Below are 20,778 nucleotides of genomic sequence, written 5' to 3' on the forward strand. Positions count from 1 at the left end.
AAGAGGAGTGGGACAAAATCCCTCCTGAGATGTGTGCAAACCTGGTGGCCAAGTACAAGAAACGTCTGACCTCTGTGATTGCCAACAAGGGTTTTGCCACCAAGTACTAAGTCGAAGGGGTCAAATACTTATTTCCCTCATTAACATGCAAATGAATTTATAACTTTTTTGAAATGCGTTTTTCTGGATTTTTTTGTTGTTATTCTGTCTCTCACTGTTAAAATACACCTACCATTAAAATTATAGACTGATCATTTCTTTGTCAGTGGGCAAACGTACAAAATCAGCAGGGGATCAAATACTTTTTCCCCCACTGTATCTACAATGGGCCCAGAATATTATTTCAGTTGTAGTACAGTACAGTACAGTACATTGGTACTGATGAAGAAGGAGAAAGGTGTGTTTTTACTAATTTTAGGACTCTCAAAATACAATAAATGAGACAAAAAATTGTCGGTTACTGTGTTAAACTTGAATTTTAGCTGCAAAGTGTTACTTTAGACAGCATGGTATTGCAGTACACACATGACATTTAATTTAACTGAGAACCATTCCCAGTAATGCTCACTTATGGCATTTGAGCTATGAAAGTTTCCTTGCTCAGTCACCCTGGTGTTAGATTAACACTAGGCTTGTGATGAAAGCTTTATTTTGATAGGAAAATGACTAAACTGACTATGTGGGATGTTGTGATAACTTAATTATATAAGCTTGTTGCAGCACACTTGAAGAAGCCTTATGAATAGGTAACGGAGAGAGAGAACAAATCATGACACAAACATAAATCTGTCTTGTATAATTTCTCTAATGGTATGGATAATATGGAGTTGTTTATAATAAATGTATTAATTATTCACAAATACTTCAGGACAAAAACTGTTAAACCTAAAAAGCAAAGAATGTATTTGTAACCTTATCTCCCTGCCACTGTTTAATAAATAACTGCAATACAATGCTATCACTTAAGTGATAATAAGTGTACAACTGTTGATATTGGCACTACTTTTTATATTATGTAAAGGGTATTCTCCCTGGAGCATGCAAAGGAATACATATGGCATTTTATTTTTTATAATAAAAAAGTTAAAGTATTCAAATTATGGCAAATACGCTGATAATATTATGCACTTTTAAAAAACTAAGGGCTATTGTGTTTTGATTTATACATTTATAAATAGTGGCTTCAGTTCTAAAAATAAATTAAACTGTGATAGGGTACAAGTCTGTACTTTGCAATTCACAAGTAGGTAAAAGTTTTGATTTGGTCTAGATCTCAAAATGCAAAACATAGGACAACCTTTGGGGATGATTTTTGTCTTACAGAGATCAAGGCTATTTTTACAATCAACTCCTGCTTGCCAGAATATTGCTCAGGGATCCACAACATTTAGCTAGCAGACATGAACTTCTAAATACAGATTATAGAACCATATCATAACCATACAACTGTGCCTTCAAAGATTTTAGTTTTTATACCATAATTGGTATGCAAATGTCAGGCCTACCATAATAAATTACATTCAAACCATGATAGAACATGTGATTATTCAATACTGAATAATCTACTTTACAATTTATTTTCAGAAATCAATGATGAATTAAAAATCACAAAATCAAAAACAGAATTTCTATTAAGGAAAAGGAATGTTGTTAACTTGGAGAAACCAGTTCCCTAAGAGTGAATATTTGAAATGTGAAAACAAAACAATTACAAACAAAGCAAACTCAACCTTAAATCAGGTTTGGGTCACGTTTTCATGGGTCACTAAATGTGATCAATAATTATATAAAAGTAAAAGTCACTACAGGACTACACTAGCACAGGAATCAATCCCAAAACCCAGTCATTGACAACGATGGCTGGGAAAATAGTAGATTGTACATCACTGCTAAGTAATTACGTTTTTCATTCAAATGTATTAATTATTATTTTGCTTACGATACTATCAATTTCACAGTACAATCAATAGTAAGTCATTTAATATACTAAACAATAAAATAGTTTGGGGCTGCATTAATAACTTCATATTTTATTTCCAAAAAAATCATGAAAGAGAATTGATTTTTGGTACCTCATCTGGGCTAAGTTCCAATAGCACTATCTGCAAGGGGAACCAAATATCTTCAGAACTGAAGATATCAAATTGGCCTATTAGACTGGTCACAAAACCCCAAGTTTAACCAGTTTATTTTTCAAGTGCCAAAAAGATGATGGTACTATCTACTTCTCATCATGGTTCCTGAAGTACCTGTGTCAGCTGGTTTGTGTTCGAGCTGAGCTATTACTAACTTAATTATTAAACCCTTAACCGGACCCCAGTCTCCAATCATGAAACTCCTGAGAGTCATTTAAAAATGTCCTATTAAGCAAATTTAGTAAAATTAACTTTTCATTTGAATTAATTCAGAGCTTAGTTGGAGAACAAACCTGCAGATACAGGTGTACTCCACTCCAACGATTGAGAACCACTAGTCTAACACAAGGTAAAGTTATGGATACTATATCTCCACACATTGTGCAATACTTATCTTGGTTAGTAAATTACAGAAAGCTGAGAGACAAGATTTACTTGACAGCTCAGTCTTATTCATACTAAAATCAAGCTACAAGAGGGCTTCATTGGGTAGGAGCACCAGCTTTTCTGCACAGATCCAGTTAACTCAAAGTTAACCTGCACTGAAGAAGGTTTACGATTAAGCATGTATTGCTATGGCAACTTACTCAGCTGGACTTTAAGCCTTTAGAAAAAAACAGACTTCTGTCAAGTTATCCTCAAAGCTATCTGCTCAGTTAGGAATGGGGTCCAGATGGTTTGCTTGATATGGTAACATTGTATAATACATGTGAAGGGGTTTTTGAGCTGTGCTTGTTACACGTTAATGTTTTAAGATTGTTATTTATAAAATATTACTCATAGGGTCTTTGTAGGGTTTTATTAGGGGTGTAACGATTTCAATTCTATTTCAAAAATCGAAAATTATTAGGTTCGATTTCGAACAGCGAAATGTATAAGGAGTTCGTGATTCTGTGATTAAGTGACCGCACGTCATTGATTGTGGCCTGCTGTTACCACCTCCACCATATCCACGCAACTGATAGTGTACAGTTCATGTAAAGGAGTTGGCATTAAACTAATTGCACTCACAAAACAGTTTAAAGCAACTATACAGCTCTATACCTGCAGGCCTATTTTTTATTTAACTTCGGAAGAGTCGTTACTTTTAATAAGCTACGTTTTGTATGCAGTCATTGAGAAAACAGATCCGTGTGAAGTTTCTACTCCCCACACACCCTCCATGTCTTTGCCTAGCGACTAAATAAGGCGCAGGCGCAGTGAGCACACACATTCGCTTTTCTAGAAAATACGATGGCTGCTTCGGGAGCAGGAGGTGAAACTATTGAGCTTGTGATGTCCACTGCTCTTTTGAAATCAGCAGTATGGCAACATTTTGCATTCCCGGTGAGGTATGAGAACAATGTTCGTGTCATGTCAGGTCATATGCGCAGGCATCACAAAGAAATTGATATGAGTGGAAACAAAACATTCACTCAACCTACTATCCCAGCTACATTTAGAGCCAAACTACCAATAAACTCTACTCATGCCAAACAAATAACAAATGCAATAGCAAAGTTTATGACAATGATTTGATTTTATATATTGCATCTTTTAAATTACACACCAATAATGCTTCAACTGCGACTGTGCTTCAGGCAAACAAAGTATGGTTTTAAGATAATCAGGTCAAGGGGTTAAAAGTCTTAAAGAGGTCAAAATGTGGATTAGTGGTATGCTAAAAAAATGGCACATGAATCTCAATCATAGAACTGGATTTTACACTCAAACAGTTCACACCCTGGACATCAGAGCAGGGCTTTGGCTTCTTGAATGCATTACATATACAGTGAGGGAAAAAAGTATTTGATCCCCTGCTGATTTTGTACGTTTGCCCACTGACAAAGAAATGATCAGTCTATAATTTTAATGGTAGGTGTATTTTAACAGTGAGAGACAGAATAACAACCAAAAAATCCAGAAAAACGCATTTCAAAAAAGTTATACATTGATTTGCATGTTAATGAGGGAAATAAGTATTTGATCCCCTATCAATCAGCAAGATTTCTGGCTCCCAGGTGTCTTTTATACAGGTAACGAGCTGAGATTAGGAGCACTCTCTTAAAGGGAGTGCTCCTAATCTCAGCTCGTTGCCTGTATAAAAGACACCTGTCCACAGAAGCAATCAATCAATCAGATTCTAAACTCTCCACCATGGCCAAGACCAAAGAGCTGTCCAAGGATGTCAGGGACAAGATTGTAGACCTACACAAGGCTGGAATGGGCTACAAGACCATCGCCAAGCAGCTTGGTGAGAAGGTGACAACAGTTGGTGCGATTATTCGCAAATGGAAGAAACACAAAATAACTGTCAGTCTCCCTCGGTCTGGGGCTCCATGCAAGATCTCACCTCCTGGAGTTTCAGTGATCATGAGAACGGTGAGGAATCAGCCCAGAACTACACAGGAGGATCTTGTTAATGATCTCAAGGCAGCTGGGACCATAGTCACCAAGAAAACAATTGGTAACACACTACGCCGTGAAGGACTGAAATCCTGCAGCGCCCGCAAGGTCCCCCTGCTCAAGAAAGCACATGTACAGGCCCGTCTGAAGTTTGCCAATGAACATCTGAATGATTCAGAGGAGAACTGGATGAAAGTGTTGTGGTCAGATGAGAGCAAAATTTAGCTCTTTGGCATCAACTCAAACTCGCAAATCAATGCAAATCAATGTATAACTTTTTTAAATGCGTTTTTCTGGATTTTTTTGTTGTTATTCTGTATCTCACTGTTAAAATACACCTACCATTAAAATGATAGACTGATCATTTCTTTGTCAGTGGGCAAACGTACAAAATCAGCAGGGGATCAAATACTTTTTTCCCCCACTGTACATATGCTATATTTTATTTAGTCTTTTGCCAAACATTAATAATATATCCACTCCGAAAGGAATTTGAAGGTAGGTGTTTATGCACTGCTGGAAATACCAGCTCAATGCCTCAAAATTCATTCCACATTATTTAATAATTTTGGCAGTTGACTGTGTCCATAGTGAACTATTCAGTTTAACACATTATTTACACAGCCTTGTTCATAAGCAATCAACCTGTACCTTTAAAAATCTCATGTCTGTCTCACCCTCTCTGCACATAGTAAACAGATCGTTAACAGCTGAATGTCACATATGAATTTGGGTTAATATCCTGGAAACTATAGCCCTGCCTCAATTATGGACACTCCTCCTCCAGTCCAAGAGGAGAGGAGCAACATGGCTGTTTCCAATCCAAGAGTCTTCCAAACATTCTGATACAAAGTACATATAAAACTACCCATTCCCAAATCACTTTCTAATCTAATCACATCTAATAAAAAAAGATGAAAACAAAAACTGTCAGGTGCATGTATGCATGTTAGTCATTACTGTGTATTGGTCCAAATGTTGACTAATTTGTTGTGCAATTCAATAATTATACTGGTCTAAAACTGACTATATCTCAGCAGAGATATAGATATTAAGTAATCAGTAACATACTGCAGTGCAGTATAATTATGTTGGTAGCAGTCTAATGTATTGTCTTGTACATGCAATTTAGTATTGATATAAATCTACAGTTTGCTGCAGTTGTAATGAGCATGACAGAAAACAAGAGTACAATTGGGTGGAGAGAAAAAAACAATGCAATGATACGCCATGCCAACTTCCTTACAGTGCTGAACAGCCAAGTCTCACTTCATCATGTCTCACCTGTGGACTGCTGGGTCTGTATAAAAATTAGGTCTGACACCCTGTAAAATGTAATCCATTGCAATTATTTACATTGTGTAATAACCGAGTTCAAACCATATACAAAACCAGGAAAGGTGTGGCGGATGAGAGCTGCAGATAATTTGTCCTGAACAGTCCATGCAGGTCCAAACAACTCTCTTAACTCTTTCCCTGCTACCTACCTGAAAAAACAACAATCAGAAATCCTGAGTCTAGTGGAAAAGGAGTGAAGATCAAGGTGCCTCCGTCATCAGTGCAGAGTCAAAACAAACATGACACTGGATCATATCAAACAAGCAACTCTGAAATTTGAGTTACTCAAAATAAAAAATAAAAAGTAAACAGCATTTGTAGATTAGCACTGCAATTGTCTGGTTTATTTTATTGCATTTGGTTATTTTTTGTATAATCTATAATGTGGCTGACTTAAAATGTGCATGTTTAAAGTAGGAGCAAACTAATAAGAACAAAAATACACACGCAAAAGTGAATGTGGCCATGCTGCTTTGGCTATATCCCAATTACAAAAAGAATGGGGGATAAATAGAACAGACTTCAATTGATGCATTTCTGCATTTATACTAGCAAATCCCAGTTTCCGTTTCTAACAGGAGGAAAAGCACTTGCACTGAAAGCACTGAACAGGAAACGCCAACAACTACATCAGATTTATCCTCTGTGACGATACATTCTTTATCAAAACACATAGCCTATTGTCTTTACCTTTACCAGTTTTTACCTATATCCATGCATCTGATGCTGCCCATTACACTGTTCTCCATTGCTTAACTGACCAACCAGTATTTTGAAGTGCCCATTTTAACCATTTCTGCTGGATTCCTTGAGAAAAAAAAAAAAAAAAAAAAGTCTCCCAAGGTACAATTCTGCAAATCATTCCACATCCTCAAATAAGTCCTTTTACAGTTTCCTTTGCTACAGATAAATATGATATTTGAAATGTAAGTAGCAGTGCCTGACACCATAAATGCACACTAATCATCCCATTTAAATCACACATTTCTGGTACTTTAAACTATCAATCAAAATTCCCTGTTAAGGGTAATGTAATAATTGTGAAAATGTTGAGATTCTAAATTATGAAGTTCATATGAATTTCTAGTTGCAGTATTTTACCAAAATATTCATCCTTAAAAATGTAACTACAGAATGCATTTTTTTTTATTATAATTGAAAAAAACAGGGATAGCGAAACCAGCAGGGATCCTGATAAGTAAGTAATGTAATTTCATATAAGCTCATGGGGTTTATATTACCCCTTAGGTAATGTATTCTGTAAGACAGCTGTATTAAAGTTTATAAACTGTAACTTTAATACTATGCTCTCTGTAAGATTAATGATCTGAAAATGAGAGTTGTTTATCTTACTGAATGCGTTGTGGTTCTGCAAAAATCCAGAAATTAATAAAAGAAAAATCACATTTTGGTTTAAACACATGGCAGCAGAATAATACAGCTTTACATATTTTTGCCCAACGGAAAATTCCTTGAGACCCATCTGGCATGTGTTGCTATCAATCCAGTTTTTCTTGTGCAGCAACTCCACCGTCACCTGCTTGGGGAAACATGCTTCAACACTGCAGAGCAACAGTAACAGTGCATTAGACTGCGCTCCTCTTCCTTAAAAAGGGAACGCCAGTGTGCGCTTAGAGAAAGATTTCTCTCGGGTATAACTTCCTGAAAGTGAAAGTCTGTCGGTAGATCTTCATTTTATTTTTTTTAAGTGACTTCAAACTAAGTCATGTATGTTTTTAAAAATAGAATTTTGTGTACTACTAAATGTTCTCCAAAAGTAGTACAAAATCCATTGGGCTGAAAAGCTTTGTATCAGAGGGCCGCAGTTCACATACAGTTACACATACAGTACTTGAAACTTCACTCTTGAAACATGTTCAATTTGTCAAAACTGCTAAATAAGTTCCATTAAGGAATTAAAATGCCATTTGGCTCTCATGGCCTTTTGATAAACTCCCAAAGACATTCCCTACAATGGTTTTACCAAGCAAGTCAATAACACTTCTGTTGTCATTGGAAGTAGCAGTGAATCACATGAAACTAAAAATACAACACATAAGAGCTTCATCACACAGCCATTACAAATAATCAGTCACATGCCAGATAACATCGAACAGTAAAGCATAATGGATGACCAATTGTTTTACTTGATTCCAACAATCAATACAACTTGGATGTTCTGCAACTATGGCATTGATGTAGAATTAACACTTTAAACAATGTACACAATTAATTTGCTTTGTAATTTAGAAAAAAAAAGTATAAAGCTGATCCTTTTTTATAGGTTAAATGGGATAGTTACCATTTAATCCATCTGCCATCATGAAAGTGTAATGCAAAAAATTAAAAATAAGCTATAAAAACATAAATTGCTTGGATCCCTTATGTATACAAAATCCATTCCTGTTAACAAGGCAAATTCCTTTTAAAGGTCAAATTAGGTCTCTTTCAAAAATAAACTCTCTACCTATCTGTTTTAGGTTTATGTAAAATCTTCTGCAAAACTTTAATCTATAGAGAAAATGTCATATTTAATCAACCACTGTAAAGTCTGTGCTGAAAAGAGTGTTCTCTGTCTAATAATCTAATCTAAAAATAGTACAGACCTACAATTGCCAGAGTTGCGTAAATTCTTGCAGAAAACAAATCATGAACATAGAGTGAATTTGCGTATTTCAGTCAAAAAAAAGTAAAGAGCTTGCAATGGAAAACATTTGTGCAACTGACAAAATCAGCCATTTAAAGTCAAAATGTTTGCAATGATCACTTTCAGTACAGCACACATGGTCAAAGGTCTGTAAAATATCTAGATATTTTATTAGCTATCAATCTGAATTATATTTGTTGTGAACAGACAATGGTCCAGGTAAAGACTCTGCTGCATATATAAAGAGGCTGCGTATGTAAAATGGCCTCTGAAAAAACCCAGACATTTAAATAAATAAAAGAAGAGTTATTATTCTAAATCTGTGAACATAATTTGGGTTAATAGCTGTTCTGTTATATAACTAATTGTGGCTTGAATAAATGTTAGTGTCCCTTGAGCTGGTTGATAAGCAGTGGAGAGAAGGAAGCAGAGATCTAGTTTGTTTAAAAGTTTCGGTTTGTGGTTTTGTATCCACATTGCATTGCTCTGTTGCACACACATTGACACTAGTTTACGTAAGAGTGAATAAATGGAAAGAAAGATACGTTTTTCTCTCTCGTATTGCATTTGTCATCATCATTAAGATTATTATTAACATTTTATGTTCTCTAGTTTAAAATCATGTGTTTGGGAGATATAGCCCTACTCCCTGCTGATATTTTCTGTGAAACCATTGTTGTATTTGTAAATTATTCAACTGCTACACAAATGCAGCCAAGTGCAGTCCAGACCCCCCCACTCGAATTCGGACTGCACCGTTTTGGGGACACCTCCGGGCGCCCTGCAGCACACAGCTCCACCAGCAGAGCGACAAACCCGCTAGGCCAAATGACCAGTTTCATGACGTGGCGGGGGATTTATACACTCTTCTGAATTTAGAGAGGGATTATGCCATTGCCACAAACTCTTAAACACTGAGCTCCCATTACATAAAGTTCATTCCCACAAAGGGCTAGTTTCCAGAAAAATCTATTTATGTCATGAATAACTGTATTTATTAGCTGTACATAAATACTGTTGTTCTGTAAACAGGAGTAATACAAAGAGAACATGAAGAAAAATATCAAGGCGTGTATTTACATTTAACCGAATACAATGTCCCCTTTAAGCTTTTCGTTTATGGAAGGTAGAGTTCTTTAATTCTCCATAAATGCTCTCAGGGTTAAATGGAGTTTACAATGTGTAAGAAACTTCTCTTGTTATTTAAATGATGCATTGCCACTGGGAAAGCAAACTTGTCTTTTTTGATGATACAGAACTACAGACATACACAAATTCAAAGATTTAAGAACAAATTGCAATAGTAGATTAGTTGAAATGGTCTTCTGATTACACATGAATCCGTTATTAATTTGAAAGTGGAATGCCAATTCCTAACAGACTGAATAATTGCAAGTTTTAGAAGCTACAGAACCTAAGTCATGTGCTAGATCCTTGACCTTCATTAAATCAAAACTTCAAACCCAGTGGCTGATGGGGGTTTTCATTAGTTAGGGCATCATGCAAATAAAGTCACTGGCAGACAGAAAGCTGATTCACAGGGAATGTCATTGTAAACATGATGTGAATCAAATACAGTAAGAGTGTTTAGATTGTTCCATTCCTGAATTATACCATTAAATGTTTGGGGTTAGTTAGAGGTTTTATTTATCAAAGACTCTAGAGTAGGTCTTATTTATTTTTATTTTTTTCTGAACCTGACCTTCAAAAGAGTTTAAAGAGACTTTCCAATTAATTCCCTTCTAAACAACAAAGACTACTTGTAATGCAATGAAGGGTTACTGTGATCTCTCATGGCTTATCAGTGCTGGGAAATTATACATTATGTGATGTTCTGTATGAGTCTCTCTTTCTAATGGAAAAATACAAGGTGATTTCACTCACACAATGTGTATGTTCTGTCTGTAAGATAAATGTATATCATGTTATCATAAGAACACTTGACAATACCTTGAAAAAAGACAGGAAAATGATAACACAATTATGTTGTTTCAGTGATAAGGTTAATAGCTAGATAGTAAATTCCTTTAAAGCATGGCATGTGTGTGAAAATTACATTTTCATGACACCTGAATCTCAGATCTTTGAGATTTCCCATTTACTTTCCCCACTACAATTACAGTACAATTCTGAGATGCCTTCCTAATTAACAACTATTATAATATTTTGATATCTTCTGAATAGAATCTTCCATAAAGGTTTTAATATACAGGGATACAGTTACCTTTTCATCAAGATGGATTTGGGAGGGAGGGGAAGCAATAATCTGCATCCTAAACCTCGGGCCGAAAAGATAAACAGAACATAGCAATTTAAACTTTTAGGTCATCTGGATATTTATGACTTTACAATCACAGCTTCCTGGAAGGTAGACAAGGTCCAGTAAATACATGGTGACAGAATGCCTTGGTTACATCTCAAAATAAAAACATAGAATTACTGCTCTTAGAATGGAAGACACACCAAACAGACATTTATCTCAATGATACAATTGTTTATCTCTTTCCTTATTTGAAATATATTTAGCAAATGCTTACAGTAGGTTGGCTTCTACCAGTCAAACCTGGAAACTATTACCTTATATATTATTTTTTATGAAATCACATAATATCTCAGTCGGCTTTGCTAGAATGATGCGATCACAAACTCGAGACCAAATCACAGAATTTGGCAGAATTCAAGAAAACTTAGCAGTAGAATAAATGTCAAAAAGATAAATAAACCCAAAATAAAATAAAGTACACTTATGCTTGCTCTCAGTGAAAAAGTAATTTCAGCAACTTCTGTGTGCCAGAAAAATATTTTAGCTGCATGATGACTCACTGGCTACAGTTCTTTCTAATTTAGTTAAGGTGGAAACAAAAAAGGTAAGACCTTGTTTTCAATAGCCTTTTATCTGTTTCGGGATATGCTAGAAGAGAGGTCTCATTAAAACAAATAAAGCATTTAACAAAGGAAAACCAGACATTTCACAGCTTTTCAGAAATGATGTCAGATTCTTAAATGCTGAAGATAACAAGAGCAACATCATTAAAACGATTTCCATACAACACTCCCCCAGAGGTCTTTCAGCACAAAAAGCTGAGTTTTCTGCAGCTCTCTCCACTAAACATCGAGGTACTGGCTATTACATAAAGTATTAATGCCACAATCTACATGGAACATTGATTTAACTGGCAAATGCCATATGAATCAATACATTTTTACATCTTCCTACAGAACAAGAGCAGAGACAACAGCATCATAGATGATCATGTTTCAGTGAGAAAAAAGAAACCTTCTCCACAGCATAGTCTTAGCGTCCACACAGTTCCAGACATGTTTTTATGTCTATGAAAAGCATATATATATATATATATATATATATAATTATTTATTTTTTTTGGGGGGGTTGTATCCTCATAATAACAAAACAATTTCTGGTATCAAAACAAGTATCTTACTTATCATGAATTAAGCCATATGAAAGTAGAATTTAACTGAGCTGTGAAGACAATTAGGCCTATGTATAATCTACTGAATGTGTGGTGATAATTTTATAAATAATGAATGGGAGTCGGCAAAGACAGCCTAGAAAACAGCACAGTTTATCTGGGTAAACAGACACATAATAGGAATCATGTGTTATCTTTAAATACATTATGTACCAAATACAAAAACAAAACAAATGGGAGGAAAACTGTTACAACATGTTACAATTGTATTGGACTTTTGCAAACCATTTCTAGAGCCCTTCTAGATTTAAGTTAATTAAAGGAGAAGTAATTAAACCGCAAATTTGGGAATAGTCTGCACTGTGTGTGTGTGTGTGGTTTAGGTTGTAAAAGGAAGTCAAAGGGATGCTGTGTTAATATTAATCTTAAAAGCTTTACCGTTTCATGTATTATGTTCCAGCTAGTTTGACATTCCTTTCATAGTAAACCTTTTGAAGCAAATGTGCTTGCAAAATAAAAAATAAAATATATGCTTCCAAATAATTCAATCTCCTAAAGAAAGCAATTCAGTTTGTACTATCCACCTGCATATCTTTCATTGCCTAACTCCAGAGAGACTTCTTGGATTACATACAACAACTTAATCACATTATCAAACAACCAATTCTACAGACAACACATCAGGATGTAAAAATACATAGCAATAGAAAACCTGATTCACATTCAACCACTGAGATATACTCTTAATGAACGAATCACATTAATAATATTCTTAAAATGGAAAATGATAGGCTAAAATAATAATGATGTTAATATTAAAAATGTGCAAGGCTCTTAGAATGAGTCTGACGTCCAACACTGCATTTCATTTTAATTTGATAATCCTATAAATGTGCACAACTATCCCTGTAAGAGAGACAAAGGGGGCATTGTTTAACCCATCAGTTTCCAAACCCTTGGCCCATACAAGCAATCTCCACCATTAGCTGTGATCTGAAAACAAGGAGCAAAACCCACTCATGTCCTTTCATTCATAGCAGGGGACTGATTTGTAATTGTGCACACACTAGTATTCAGGGGGAAATAAAGCACAATTGTAGCATTTACGTCAATTTACGCGTCTAAATGATGTTGTTTTGCATGCACATGCATGATACCATCCTCTTCTTGTAAAGAAATACTAGTTTTGCAAGTGTCCAGACAACCCAAACAAGAACTGATCCAATGATCTCATCCATGTAGCGCAGATGTCCGCAGTTCTGCGCTGCTCCACCAATGGGAGCGGCGGAATTCTGCAGATCTGCGCAGAACTGCGGACATCTGCACTACAACAACGGGACCATTTAACTCCCAGTGCTGCTTTCTGAGTGCGGTAACTTAAATCCTGTATAAACTCCATCACCCACTGAATGCTGCGCAGAAACTACAGACAGAGTGACAGCATGCCAGGAACAGCAAAACCGGGCCAATGCCAATATTAAAAAACAACAAAATAAAGATGATACATATGAATCCATGAAAACAAAGCGAGGCAATATCTAGGCATATACATCCATGCCAGGTGTGTGTACCAGTCAACCAACTTCACCACTAACCTGGTTTGGATCTGACGCCTTGAAAACATGACACGCCAGCTCGGACTCCGGGTGGTCGGGCTGGGTCCTGATCAGGTAGGCGAAATAGGTGAGGTCGTGGCTGTTGTGGATGAATCGGGAGATATGCTGGGCTTTATGCTCGAAGATGAACACCGACAGGCTGCTGCTGCTGGCGGGGACGCAGCGGACGAGAGGCGGCGTGAGGAGCAGCTGCACCTCCCTGGCCTGCGCGGAGCCCGCCTCGTTCTTCTCGCTCTTCCTGCGGATCTCCGCCACCAGCCAGGGCAGCATGGGCAGCGTGGTCCGGCGGTCCAGCGAGGACCAGCCCATGTACCACAGCGCAAACCTCCTCTCTGCCACTCTGTCATCCGGATTACTCGTCACCTCCATGGCTGCTTAGCTCAAGGCCGACCCGATAAACCGTGGAAGTATTATGGCTGCGATCTGCAGGTATACAAGTACGGGCTACACTGAAGTTGACAACAGATCTGTAAAGTACTGCTTTGAATTGGAAGTAGTTCTGATACTAATATGAATCATTGCTCTTATTCAATTACAAAATCACTGTAAAGCTTCCTTTTGGAGGAAAAGAAAAGTTAATTCATACGGAAGCGTGTCACATACATGTGCTCCTCATAATACAACTATATCAAAAAAAGAAACATGCTTTCTCTTCTTGGTTGCAGATCTGTGTCCTTTCCACCGCCCTGTCTTCAAATTGACAGACTTGGCTGCTGGTTTCCGTCCCGAAGAGGCAATGGAGGGCTTTCTTTTCACTTGCACTCCTTTACCGTCACCGCATTAGCAAGTCGGCTTTAAAACGTGGCGTCCCTTTCCAGCCGTAGAGGGAAATAAACAACAACAACAACAAAACGCCAAAACTGACAAGTTGCTTATATAGGCTATAAATGCATGTACATGTTTAACCCATGTTGTACGCTTGGGATATCCCTGCAGCTGCCCTTTCGTTGCATTGCGAACTTGCATGCACTGTGCGGTGTTTGTCTGCTCTGTTCTGCAGTGTGGCAGCGCAGCGGCGGTGGGACCGGTCCGCTCGGCCTGGAGCTGCGGGAGGAGGAGTGGCTGGCTGTACGCGACACGCCTGAGGAGGCTTCCCTTTGCCCACACCGTGCAAGGAAAAGGCACTGCTGCGTCCTCATGGTAGGAGGGGAAACTGCACGTCGCACACCCCTCCGAGGCCTTCAAGATGCCTTCACAGTGGTGCTAAATATGCACTGGTGTTCACACACACACACACACACACACACACATTTAGAATATGTTAAGTTGCAAGAAGCTAGCTGCTGTATGCTAAGCTAAGTTCTTGGATATCTACAGTACATCAAAGATGGCCCAGATATTTATTTATTTATTTAGATCAGACCAAAATGAGCAGAGGAAGGAGCAAAAGGCACTTCAATAACCATTAAATTCCCATTTAAATCATGCATTATCTTAGCAGCTGTTATTGCACTTAATAGAAGCTTTCCTCCTCTACTTAAAACAATGCTATAGCAATTATTTGCCATATGCCCTGTAGTACAAGAGCAGTACAAGCACACAGAAGTTAGCCGTCGGCGTGTACTGCCCTATTCTTTCTCTACAAAGCTAATTTATAACAGACAATAATGAAATCTACTTCTTGGTCCTGTGGATTCTAATGGCTTTGAAACATTACACAGTATTAGGACTCTCAGCTGAGATTGAGGTTTCCTGGAGTTCCTTGAGGCCTGTAACAGGATGCCTTAAGTATCAAGCCATCTCCCAGAAATAGATCAAATATGCAGTCAATGTAATCCCACTAGCACCACTCTGTGAACACGTGGTGTCGGCCCACAGGGACTGGCATAGGAACAGCAGCTCCTATCAGAGCCCTCGTTCGGTTTCATTCATGCAGGCGCCAGGGCACAGCCTCTGTTCTCGCCATACCATTTAAGTGGGCTAGAGTCTGCTGACTTGGGAGCAGAAACCAAAGAAGCAGAACATGAAGCCAATATCCAGATGACAATCCATGGTATAATGAGGGTTAAATACCCAGAAAACAGTGGCACCAGTATTTTGGGGGGTGTATAAATCCTTATGGGGGAATTGTTTTTAAAGATGACTGATAACAGGCCATCAGTGTATTCTAAAATAGTATGCAAGAGATATCATAGTGGGGAATGCATATTCATTCACACTTGTTTGACATTGGTATAAAACAGGAAAATGGAGATCCTTTTACAGTTTTAAATGTTTTTTCACAGTACCATTGGGGACACATTCAGGGTAACACTAAAGAGATGTACATAACATAGTATCATACATATGAAAACAAAAATATTATGTATTATACACACTTTCTGTCGTTAAGCTTGTCATAAACGTGAATGCTGAGGCGGACAAAAATTGTCATTATCAATAGCATTATCAAATTACACAATTTTCATGCATTTTAGTATTTAGTACAAATGAAAATACATAATTTGTTTCTCCCCTTTAAATATCCCAGCTATGCCCACTGAGCAATGAAACACAAGGTTAGTTCAAAATAGTTATACAAAGGTGACCTTGCAACTACTGATACATGTAAACATTCTCATTATTGTTACCATTGCAAGAGGGGTCAGACTTGAACAGAATGCTTAGAATTCCCATTGCATTCTCATTATACCGTTTCCAAAACAGCTGCCATTTCCTTAAACTGTCGGAAGAAGTTCTGAAAGTAAAGATGATAAGACGTTGTAAGAATTGGGGTTGTTTGAAAATGGAATTGGTCTACTCCATATTTACAAATTGCAGTCATATGAGGGTGACCCACAAAGTAATGTCTCAGTGTCCTTTCAGACAGTAATTTGCATGCAAATAATAAGTCTGATAATTATATAGGTAAGTTTCACTTCCCTTACATTTTGGACAAGAACACAATGTGGGGCATTACTTTCCGGGTGACCTTTGTAGAACTGGAACCGTGTGTGTATGCAAATATACATTATATTCCTATACGTACATATACCTGTAAATACATTTCAAAAATTAAAATAAAATGCATAAATAAGACAAAATATCTTACCTGGAACTGTGGGATAGTCATTTCAAAAGATTTGATTGATAATTGTCCTGCAGAGTCAGCTACTTTTAATGTCATGGACACATATGGATAGTTGAGAGACCTGCAGGTGTCTGAGCTCACAGCCATCCCAAGTCTCCACTGCAAATCTACCAGCTAAGGAGATAAGAATATAGGCTAATACCAAGTCACGCAAATGATTGTGCACATTAGATTATTTATACAGGAATGTATCAATACAAATAATAGGCAGATAAATTACGTGATTTATACCACAAGTGAAAAGTGAGGGGGCAAAAACTCTAAAGTTTAGACTCATCATGCCTCTAACATGGGAACATGGGATGAATATAGAATAAAGATATGAAGATTGAGTATATGAGGAAAAATCAATACTGTCAATAATTTAGATTTAGCAATCTACTTGTGATATAAAGAAATGTTCATAGTTGCAAAGCTCTTTCCCCTTTAAACTGTGTTCCTTTCCAAGTTGAACCTAAGACCCAAAATTGACTAAACGATTAAAGCAGAAGAAAAATCTTACCTTTCCAACATTAATCATGGCTTTTGTATCTTGATGCACTAAGACCAGTTTCCCCTGTTCATTCCAGAGCTTGTGAATGACTTGAAGAAATTGTTTGGACCACTTGCTGCTTCTTTCACTCAATTCTGTGACTAGCTGTTCTGAAGACAAATTGTTTTTTGCTGCAGTTCTGCATTAAAACAGAGAACAAAAATTAAGTATCCAAATTTTCCTTGAAATGCAATAGAAAAAAACGACATCTAGTTAAATGCTAATAAGATTTTTGTAATTGAAAAAAATGTACTTTACAATTTTTTTTTATTGGGATCTAAAGTTCTGTAGTGCAGTATTTCCATGACGTTGTGTTATTTACATATTATCACAAACCAGTACTTGATGGCAAGATTTCTATGTGTATATATATAAAATAAAAAAATAAAAACACCTTAAACAAATTAAAAGTTGCAACAGGTGGGTGTGTAATAACAGGAATGCTGATCAGTACGCATCAGAGTTAAAAAACATAAAATAATACCTGAAAATGAATAAAACCATGTGAATGATCTTTTCAAGAGCAGCCAAATCCAATCTGATACCAGCATTTTGAAGTCTCTGTTCCAAAAAGAAAACGGCATGTTTGGACTATATATTAATCAATCAAGGTGCAAAGCACTATTTGAAGTTGTAAAGAAGGACAGAAATAGACTCACATCACAGATATTAGCTGAATCCACAGCAGGTATCCGGCCTTGAAGGTGAATCAGAACCTGCTGACACTGAAACAATTACACAGTTAAACTCCATGCAGCTGTATAAGTTTGGTGGCTCTTTTCTTTTATTTGTTACCTTATTACATCAAAGTATAATTTTATTTTTTAGAAAAGGAAAATAAGCACAGATTTATTGTTGTTATTTAACTAATGATTAAGTGCATATAGTAACAGTGATAATTTGTTAGAGCAGAAAACAAAAATGGGAGAAATGTTGTCAGTAGTTTATAGAATAAAACAATATTCATTTTACCCAAACACATACCTATAAATAGTAACACCAGAGAAACTGATAATTTTGCAGTGGTCTCTTGTTTTATTTTCCGGAGCTGTGTATATATAATAATTACAATTATTACTTTAAGATCTGTAATTGCAATGTGTATTGATAATGTGCAGTACCTACAATAAGTGTCATACAATTTGCATATAAACAATAGTTCAGTTAGTGGAACAAATACTGGGTTGCTCACCTACTTTAAATAACAATTGTATCATTTTTAAATGCATATGACTTAATATTGTAATTAATATAAAAGTAGTTTAAGCTTATTTAAAAACACAAAACAAGACTTGATTATGGTTATTAGTTTTAATAACCGTTCACCAGATTGTTATATTCATATTCTACTTTAAACATGTTCCCCAAGTTCAGATGTTTCCTGTTTATTTTCCATCATGTATAACATTCCCTGCCTGACTAATCTCATTGCATAATACATAATACAAGATTTTATATCTAATTAAAGTTTTATTTTCAGGAACAACAGTTTGGAAATTACTACATTTTTCAATATATAGTTACTTAAACAAATATGGCAGTACCTTTCTGGTAACATGAAAAGCAAGATGCAGAAAGCAGGATCATACATCAGGACTCTTTGTTATGCCTTTATCTGTCTCCACATCTGGACTGTCAGGTTTTGAATCACGTTCATCACCTTAACCTAATCAACCCTCCACAGCATTGGCTCTGATTATATCTTAGATTTGCTGACCCATAGAGGTTAAATGTAGGAAAGAGTGTGAAAGGAAAAAGGAGGAATGCAGAGCTACAAAGTCACTCATTGTATGTGTTTTTCACATGCTGGAAAATCATGTAACATGGCTTTTACTGCCCTAAAAGATATCATGTGACCCTCGTTTCATTAATTACAATTAGTGGTAGAATGAACTGGTTTATTTTTCAAAGAATACTTACTGTTTCAGCAAACAGGTCTGAAGGTAACCTTCCAATGCTTTCAAGAGTGTGGTCAAAATCTAAAATGAATAAATGAATAATGCATTTACTCATATCTATAAATATTCATAATAAACTATTCCAATAAACCAGATCTAATATACAGGCTATATAAAATAAGCTATAGAATCAAAACCGATCAATACAAATGACCTAGAAGAAGAGTACATAAAAGATAAGGAAATGAAATAAGAAGCTTTGCTGGCGTATCTGGAGCAGCAGTACATAAAAAAAAACACGGACATTTCTTGATGATGCCTTTATATGGCAGCGGATCGATTAAAGATGGTAATTGTGATTATATGTATCACAAATGTGTGTGTTGGTTTCAATACGTAGCCAGCCATTAAACTGAGACATGTCTTGCAGTTCAGACAAACAACTACAACTGCTGTGTAAGTAGTAACGCATTAAATGCATTTTCAAAACAGCGCGGTGCAATTTCTTCATGTTGCCTATTAACATGGGAGGGAGGGAGTAAGGGAGCAGAATCATGTGTCTTCCGCGACACGAAACAGTTATTTTTTCCCGTTAAGAAGTTGCTGTGGATGAGGTTTCTCTTGCTTATGCTTTCATCAGATTGCTCATTATTACACGTTGTTGCAGGAACCGATTTATATTTTTCACAGGGTAGGCTATATCATTAAGGATGTATTTGCGATCATGTGTTAGAGGATTGATCTTGCCCAGAGTTGCGATGCCATTTAACCAAGCTTCTATGCATTGTTAATTGCAACGAAACTATTTTTATTTAAATGAATGGAAGACGAGGGGATATTAAAAGGGAAGATTACGATGACTAACGTAATTTCATATGGCATTTTAATGTGACATTTCCACCGATGGTGTACGACATTCTGTGACACCTCAAAGCAAAGTTTTCTTCGGGAGCATACATGCTAATTCAATAAACAGCAACCTTCCGACTAAAATAATTGTTTAAAAGTATTAAACATACCAGCAGATTGCCCCAGTTCAAACATCTCCGATCAGCAGCTACACTTCCGGGTACAGAGTGCCTTCTCTCTGCTGGTTGGTTAAGAGCGGTCAATGACGTCATCAGTCGAACTCTCCAGCAGTGCATATATCAGAGCAGGAATTGTTGATGTTTTTAATTAGAAAAATGTAGAATGATTTAGGTTTATCTCACAAGCTAGTAGGACAAATGATTAAATAGATAGCTAATATAACTGTGCAAACGATTATATATGCATAGCTGTCAAGAGTACTGGATGAAACTCAGCGCAACACTTGTCTATGCAGGTTTCTTATCTGTAGGCTATATTTATGAACTTTGCATTGCGTATATGTATTTGTTTTGATTGTTGTCAGGTGTGTTTACTTCACTTTGTCATTGCAATGCCTCTCTCTATGTCTCCCGGTAGAAACGCGTCCCCTACCGGCCGATCCTGCGGCGCGGTGTCGCGCAATCTCGCTGATTCACTCCCTGCAAAGCGCTCACCCAGACCCCCTGAGTTCGCATCTTCCATTCTTATTTTAGGGGTGGTCGATTTTTTTAATTCTCAATAATAATACCGATACATACATTAAATGCTTTTGGGTCTGCAGAAATTCAGTTTACAAGACGTATCCCTGAAGTTGGAATAGAAATCGAGGGAAGCATATTTGTCATGCAGTTTTGAACTAGTCCGTGTTTAGGCA

General features: G+C 36.6%; 2 protein-coding genes across 4 annotated transcripts in view; both read right to left on the reverse strand.

Moving 5' to 3' along the window:
- The window catches only part of tbc1d4 (TBC1 domain family, member 4), a 53,417-nt gene extending 38,773 nt beyond the window's left edge, over nt 1-14,644 (reverse strand). The window contains exon 1 of one of the 2 annotated variants that reach the window (XM_066706567.1): nt 13,535-14,644. In XM_066706567.1, coding sequence (XP_066562664.1) covers nt 13,535-13,924 — 390 coding nt within the window. In that variant the 5' untranslated portion in view covers nt 13,925-14,644. The remainder of the gene's footprint in view (nt 1-13,534) is intronic. The other variant, XM_066706568.1, reaches the window with a different exon arrangement.
- Nucleotides 14,645-15,530: 886 nt separating this feature from the next.
- Nucleotides 15,531-20,370, reverse strand: commd6 (COMM domain containing 6). 2 transcript variants are annotated; one of them, XM_066706571.1, is made up of 7 exons: nt 20,075-20,370; nt 19,078-19,136; nt 17,817-17,882; nt 17,642-17,748; nt 17,128-17,296; nt 16,587-16,739; nt 15,531-16,232 (listed from the first exon to the last, which is right to left on the reverse strand). In XM_066706571.1, the coding sequence occupies exons 1-7, from the start codon at nt 20,097-20,099 to the stop codon at nt 16,182-16,184; spliced, it is 630 nt and encodes a 209-aa protein (XP_066562668.1). In that variant the 5' UTR covers nt 20,100-20,370; the 3' UTR covers nt 15,531-16,181. The 2 variants fall into 2 exon arrangements, with proteins under 2 accessions (XP_066562668.1, XP_066562669.1); XM_066706572.1 differs by having other exon boundaries at nt 17,642-17,718; nt 20,075-20,362.
- Nucleotides 20,371-20,778: the final 408 nt, after the last annotated feature.

This window comes from Amia ocellicauda, chromosome 6 (genome assembly GCF_036373705.1).
Source record: "Amia ocellicauda isolate fAmiCal2 chromosome 6, fAmiCal2.hap1, whole genome shotgun sequence".
Taxonomy (NCBI): Eukaryota; Metazoa; Chordata; class Actinopteri; order Amiiformes; family Amiidae; genus Amia; species Amia ocellicauda.

Excerpts from the sequence above, each read along its gene's own strand:
- commd6 (XM_066706571.1), bottom strand. The coding sequence starts at position 20,099 with ATGTTTGAACTGGGGCAATCTGCTG. Across the intron at positions 19,137-20,074 it reads TGAACTGGGGCAATCTGCTG|ATTTTGACCACACTCTTGAA; the intron begins GTATGTTTAATA and ends TATTCATTTTAG. Across the intron at positions 16,740-17,127 it reads CCATGATTAATGTTGGAAAG|CTGGTAGATTTGCAGTGGAG; the intron begins GTAAGATTTTTC and ends TTATCTCCTTAG.